General features: G+C 39.9%; 1 protein-coding gene across 3 annotated transcripts in view; it reads left to right on the top strand.

Annotated features, from left to right (window-relative positions):
• LOC102677579 (protein TANC2) overlaps positions 1 to 7,401 on the top strand; it is a 44,172-nt gene that overhangs the window by 20,779 nt on the left and 15,992 nt on the right. The window contains exon 1 of one of the 3 annotated variants that reach the window (XM_006620285.2): positions 7 to 517. The exons of the other annotated variants lie outside the window; for them this stretch is intronic. Within the exon in view, the coding sequence (XP_006620348.1) occupies positions 454 to 517 (64 nt within the window). The 5' untranslated portion in view covers positions 7 to 453. Of the gene's footprint in view, positions 1 to 6; positions 518 to 7,401 lie in introns of those variants that run through there. 3 annotated transcript variants of the gene reach the window in all.

Here is a 7,401-nt window from a genome sequence, read left to right as displayed (position 1 = left end):
CAAGCCAGTCGACCGGTCGACCAATCAGCCAATCAGGCGTCACGCGAGTCGACCGGTGCTCGAGGTGGAGTGCTCGTGTCTGCCAGTCAGTGTTCGGCCAACGTTCGTCGAGTGCATACTGTTGTATGTATGACGCTCATTTTTACGCATATACAACAGTTCGTTCCCGTTGTTTGGCGTGGTCGCGCTCGCGCGCGCGGGAACTGTTATCCTGCTATTTTAATCGATTAAAAGATAAAATGACAAATCAGTGGTGGAAGAAGGAACATCCTCGTGCGTTTCTTGCGATCGAACGCGAGCCTCAAAGGAATCCCTGAAGAAATTATCGAAAAAGGATTCACGTTCCAGTGTTCAGGAACGAATTCGATTGTGAATGTGTTTGTGACTGTACGATGAGAGAAACGAGTCTACCAGTGGATTAAGGCGCCTTGTACACCCGTTTGAAGCAACGCCATGGCGCCCCCAGACAGGCACAGATCACCGAGGCCAGGCTCCGGGCTCAGCCTCTCCGTGCTCGGTGAGTTTATACGCGAGATTTTTAAGCTTTCTCATCTTTCGTGGTCGTTGATTCGTGCTCACGACTCCTTTGGATGGACGAACGAGCTCGACGTCCCGAATACAAGCTTTCACAAAGGTGTCGGTCTTGGTTCCCAAGATCCTTCTTGTGTACTGGGACCTGGAAATTGTTTGTGTCGAGAAACGGTTCATCCATGGAATAACTGTTCGTCGATATTTCACGAGAGACTGAATCTCGGAAAGATGAAACTCTGTGTTCATCAGAGTGTCACTGATTCGATCTAGAAACGATCTCGATTTTAACATTGACTTGGAAACAAAGAGCTCATAGTTTCCAACATATAAAGATCATTTCATCTTTTTTATATCTCGTTCAGGATGATATTTCAAAATCTTACGCGTATTTTCCTTCTTTGATTAAATTTTCAACTGGTTTATTTTCGTTCTTCGATTAAATTTTCAAGTTTAAGGAAAAAATGAAAATTATGATATAAGAATCAAAAAATAGCAAGGATTAAAGATATAAGATTTTTTATTTTGCTAACATTCATCTCTTATCTCAGATTCGATCGTCTATCAGCAGCACGAAATTAATTATCTCGAACTAGTTATACGGGAAGATTTTCGCGCGTTCTTGGTTTCTTGATCTTAGACTAAGTGCTTCGCGACACGAAAGCTTCGTTAATGCGAGGGATAGTTTTAATTAGCAAGGAATGCAACCAGATTCAAGAAAGAGGAATGCCGCTCTGACGAGCTCAAATGGCGCTTAGATTACTCACTGTCTCTTATCATTGAGGACGCGATTACGGTCTAAACAAGTTTCTTTAAATCGTCCGTGTTACAAGGTCGCCATTAAAATTATTAGCTTCATATCCTTGACAATCATTTCTTAACTAATTTATTGATATTTCTCTACTTTATTTCTCACCGATTTATTGATATTTTTATACTTTAATTTCTCACCAATCTTTTCGTGTTCCGTGAGTTTGGAACGGATGAAGAGTAACAACGAGACCGTTCGAAATTTACGAGCGCAGAACACGAAAACCAACGTGTCTAGTCGTTTGTAATGAAGGGTTGCCAGGGAACAACTTCCAGCGAGACCACTGTAATTTTTTTCGTCTGAGGGCCTGAAACTGGCACGATTCAATTTTCTTCTCCGACACGATCTTTTTAAATAAAAACAGAGAAGAATATAAATTTAGCAAAAATTAATCGAAAGCTATTCATTCAAGTTTCCTGAAAAACTTTCTCTATTAATTTCTTTTTTACTTAATTCAACTTTTTCTTTTCCTTGAAATCCATAATCCCAGCGTTAATCCATTCATCATCCTTACATCATAACTATCGAGATTTCTGAAAAACCAACTCTATCTATAATATCTTTCTTAATCTCAATTCAACTTTTCTTTTTCTCTGAAATGATAATCTCCCAACGTTCATCGATCACGACGCATCCTCGTTACGTCATAACGCACCTTATCTCCGGATAAATCGTGACAAGTGACTCATTGGTCGCGTACGAGTCGACAAGGAAGATGTTAACACTGCCCCTGGATATCGCCGTCTCCGGAGGCGGACGCTTCGCGAGCTCTGAAAACTGGTCGCGTATACTTGCCCCTCTGCAACGGAGTGGAACCGGCCGCTTCCGTTTTCGGTACACGCGTCCGACTGGTTCCCAGGAAACTTATTATTTCGAAAAAGGGGCAGCCAACGACGTTTGCTTGGCATCAGCTCGGTCACCGGCCACCTGTTGCACTCAATTAAATGGCGTAATTGACGCTTGGTTTTTGGAGCGTGACAGAACGCTTGGCTTTTCTAGACTGTCATTATTTTTGTTTATCTATCTAACTTTTCGTTTATCCTTCTCTGTTTAACCCCACTTTCGATTTTTTTCCCCCCATTTTTCATTGCATTTTTATTACGTACGTATAACTTCATAATAGAATTTCGCTTATATGAACTCCATTTATTCTCCTACAGTCACGAATGCGATTTGATAACTTATGGAAGTTTATACTTTAAACGTGAAATATAATAGGTGCACTGCGGAGAATTTAAACGTGAAGAAATGTACAGAACAAACATAAGGTATTAAAAGTAAAGTCGTTCATTATCGTATTTAATGAATGAAATAAATTTCTGTCCTATTTTTTTTTTAATCAATATTTTTAAAAACATTAATTTGCATAAACATTCGCAGTTTAATAACAAGGTATTATTATTGCGATCAACGTTTTTGAGGTGCCGACATTTATTTTCTTTAATTTCATTATAAAACATTTTATATAATACATCTTATATAAAAAACACCATATTGATTCGATACGTTTACTCGGAGAAAAAATTTGAACATTCGTACGTACATCTGCTTGCAACTCCTGACAACTTTACGTACATATATTTACAGAGTGATATAAAAATAAAATTACAATACATGTCCATTACAATCGACCACCCTTCTTTTCTCATTATCATACTCACTTTGTATTCCACCTTCCTCCATTAATAAAATCTGTCTGTTGGTGAAAACGTGTACAAAATTGCAAGCAAAGAAAAAGGAATTGCGTCTTCGACGATCGATTTCCCTCGTACAGGCGTCGAGTTGTCGACTGACAACTGACCTCATACCTGGCCGCATTTGCAATTGGAAGCGTTCGCGGTGCGCGTCATCGACAGGAACTACCAGCTTCATTGAAAATACACGGTGTACGGTACTGGTCGGTCCGGTGCCAGTCGATGAATCAGGCTTCACGCGACGCCGATCGTCGTCACGCGTCCCTCTCTCGATCGGAAAAAAAGAATTCCATCGCGTGCGTGAAATTCACGCACGCCGCCTCGTGTAACAATGCACACGCTGAATAAGAAACGTCTTCTCGTCCGTCTTCCTCCATATTTATACATATTTTCGAAGTTCTTCGCCTTCTTTGCATTTCCATTTCTATTGAACGAACTTTGTAACTATTCTTCTGTAATTTTTTTTTTTTTAATTATTATATTATAGACTCCTCTATCCCGTTTGCATAACAGAACAATTTCATTTCATTGACGAACTTGGATTTTTTTCAAAGAATCTCCATTTTCAATTTCATAACTATTCCTCGTAACATCTTATTAATTTCCTTTCATTCTTTATCTCTCTTTTTTTTATAACAAGTATATAAAGAATTATTACTAATCGTAGACAAGCTTGGTCAATAGCTTAGGATTCATTCAGATAACGCCGTTGCCCAACAGAGATACCTGTTGTTCGAGGTAAAACGTTTTCCCCGCTAGATTTATGTCGCAATCGATGGAACGAGACGGCGTGCGACAGATTGCCAACTCGAGCCAGCCTTGCACAAATTAAATCATTCAACTCGATTCCTTCTTTTTCAACCCGGTCTGTCCTTTATCCCCGCCACTTATCCCGGCCACCATTCTTGCGGCCGCTCAAACCGCGAAACCGAGATCCAGTTTCTGCGACTTCCTGCTTTATATACATCTATAACGTTATAACTATTCTCTTTTCCCCTCCTTTTTTTTTTTTTTTTTTTTCCATTTCCATCAACAACGACGACCACGGATCGGTCGGCTTAATTGGCCGCCGTAGATTATGAATGAACCGCGAGGCCGGGTTAGCGAAACTTGGAAACGTGTTTCGCAAGATTCTTCGTCTTTCTCGTTCTTTCGCAAATGTCTGGCCGATTGACGCGCACCAACCAACCGTTCGACGTGTTCACCACAGCCTCTTACGCAACCGGCACAAGCATTTGGAAGTTCGATTCCGGGCGGCGATCACGAGGTCCCACGCGATTTCTACACCGATACCGATTACTTCGCGCCCGTTATTATAGGTCAACCTTATCTTTCTATGAATCTCGATAAGTTACAAACGATAAGGGCGGCCGGTTGTGGAGCGAACGAATCGCTGTGAAACGATAATTGCGATCGGATTGTGCCGAGGCGTCTCTCCGCCTTTCCAACGAAATTCTGCTTTCACGAGTCACTTTCTACGGTTTTTGATTTTTTTTTGGGCATCGTTAGAGGAAAGTTTACCTTTGAATTTTTGGTAATTGATTTCGGTAGGTGTATAGATTAGCAGGAGGTGTTAAAAATAGGTAGCGGTGATTTCAAAGAAATATAGGAAAGTCAAAGATTCTTCTTATCGAATTAACTTTTGTGAATTTTAGTGCATGCAATTCGTGTTTGTTTCAATGAAAAATGTAATTTCTTCTGCATTTTAACTTCGAGCCATGAGAAATGATCAAAATTCTCGAAAATATGTACAAAAATAAGACGAAATCCCGATTTAAAGTCTCTGCGTGTTCCAAAAACAAGATCCAGAATTAGCGCCACCCATGCACTTCAACTTCAGAACACGAAAAATGGCTGAAATTCTCGAGATCGTGCAAAAGCCAATAAAATCCCGATACAAAATTCCCCTCGCAAAAAAAAGCTAAGCTTCGCAAAGTTAAACCGGAAATTTATTAAAATTTAGTATCCCAATCAGTGGTTTCTTGTGCGGTCCAAACACGAAAACACGAAAGATTATCGAGATTCTCGAAATCGTGCAAAAACCGGACGAGCAAAAATCCTGATTTAAAGGTCCCATGCCCATAAAACTAGTTTAACACGAAGTTTCTCTTCCAAACGAGGATGGAATGGTCGCGGATTAGCGAGGTTGCGCGACTCAGCAGTGGTCGCCAGACGGTTGTGAGGCCAACGGACTTCCTACTCGGCCTCATCGGCTATTAACTTGGCAGGTTTCTGAGAATGGACGTCCCAGACGCGACTGGTAGGACTGGTGTGTCTGCTCTCGACCCTTCGCCTCTATTCTTGCCCTCGTCACCAGACTTGGGCCCCACGATCTCGTATATACATATATATATGTACGTATGTGCTTGCGCGTGGACACGGACAGGTCAAGGAAAGGTTGTAAAGCGTAGAGGAGGTTGACACTTTCCAAGCTATTGTTGGCGAGGTACACGTACGTGTCCTGTATTTTCAGGACAGGGAATGCACTTGGCTGCTCGGACAACGGGCCTCGAAGGACGTGGCTGCTCGGCTGGATCGAATACAGGGAATTGGGTAAACTTGGGTAGTCGAGGAATCGAAGGTGCTCGAAATTGGGATTCGATCGAGAAAGAGGGAGAGGTTATTGGGATGTGAGAATGATGGAAAGGATTAGTGATAAATTTGTCATTTTCTCTTCTTATATAATAACAGGAAAATTAAACGAATCAATATTGGAAAATTATTAAATATAACAGTAGCAACTATTTGTGGGTCATATAACGAAGGTTGATAATTATTATTTTAGTTCCTTTTGTGAGAAAGAAAGTAGAAAGGGACGATTATATTTTTCTTCTCCTCAAAAAAATGCGTCATCGACTCAATTTCCAAATCACTTTCATTTCAAGCTCTTTCCTAGACGACTACTTATACCAAATGAATCATCCAATGTATTAATCGGTAACAACCGTGCGACAGGGACTAATGATCATCCAGGAACATGAAAGGAAAAATCAATTTCCCATGCATTTATTTACTCTATTAATCCTTTTCTTCCTTCGTATGGGGTTCCGGTGAAATAAAATTCTCGTTAAAATTCGAAAAGCAAAGAATACAAGGGTTTTCGGAGGCACGAGAAAGTGAGTCACACAGCTGACGGTTGTGAGATCAGCACGGTTTCGAGGTCAAGATACGCGTGTTCAAAATGCACCGCGCGCCATCTTTTTCGTTCACGCGTATTGAAAGAGGAAAAAGGATTCCAGTCTTCTTACGCGCGTCCTCTTCGATCGGCTCGCCTCGAAGACGGGTGTTCACAGGGCTTCCTTGCTTGGCTTTTGTGCAAGACGACTCTTCTTCTCTCTCTCGCGCAGGATGCGAATGCTTACGGTCACTCAGCGGGATGCACACAGGTGTGTGTTTCACAATCAAATGACTCTCATCTATCCAGTCTTTGTGAAGATTTTTTTCAATTTTTATTGAAAATAAAATTTTGAAATTTGAGATTAATTATATGCGCGTATCGTGGATTGGCTTATTACGTAATTATTTCGTAGGAAGTTAAAGATAGAATAAGAGAATTAAAGATGATCTAATTTGAAAAATTGAAGATTTAAATATTGGTATAAAAATATATTTGTAGCAATAATTCTCGATCCATCAATTGTAATTCTCACAGGATTACGAAATGTGAATAATTGCTCTGAATTAATTTACTTTAATGCAATTATCTATATTATTAATTTACATTAATTATAAAAAAAAAAAAGAATTGAAAATTTTAAAGTATTACAAGTCAAAAAAGAATGCTATCCACTGACCAATATTTTTATCTTTTCTATCAAATTTTATTATTTATAAATTTATCTATTATTGCGCTATCTTTTTTTTCCATTAAAATTTATGATTATCTTTATATCATTTTACAATCGATTTAACACCAAACTAATTGCCTATACAGTTACCTGATTCCAAAGTGAAAACAAAGCATCTAAAGACCGAATGATAAAGCGAGGCTCGTAAACGAGGCATTGGCGGGAGATTGAATAATCTAAACGAAGTTCAATGCGAGTCGATATATCCCCGACGTTTCGAAGGATCGAACGGGTGAAACAAATGTTTTAAACGATCTATCTCGTGTTATTACATCCTCTACACGATAAATCGATTGTTTGAAAAGGGGGAGGTATGCGGTAACCCAACGAAATCGAAATAAGTTCTGTCGCGACCAAGTCTTTTCTTAGCTCGTCTCCACGGTTAATTCCGTCCACTGATAGGAACAACGCTCTTATCAATGGCTCCAGACTGTTGTCGAGTCTGTGGGGCCCAGTTAATCGGCTAAAGGAATAGGAACAGACCGAGAAAATTAGAAGAATTTCATTCATATGAGTTTAA

This window comes from Apis dorsata, unplaced genomic scaffold (assembly GCF_000469605.1).
Source record: "Apis dorsata unplaced genomic scaffold, Apis dorsata 1.3 scaffold_499, whole genome shotgun sequence".
NCBI classification, from domain to species: Eukaryota; Metazoa; Arthropoda; class Insecta; order Hymenoptera; family Apidae; genus Apis; species Apis dorsata.
Note: the sequence above shows the minus strand (reverse complement) of the source record. Positions and strands in the feature narration are given on the sequence as shown.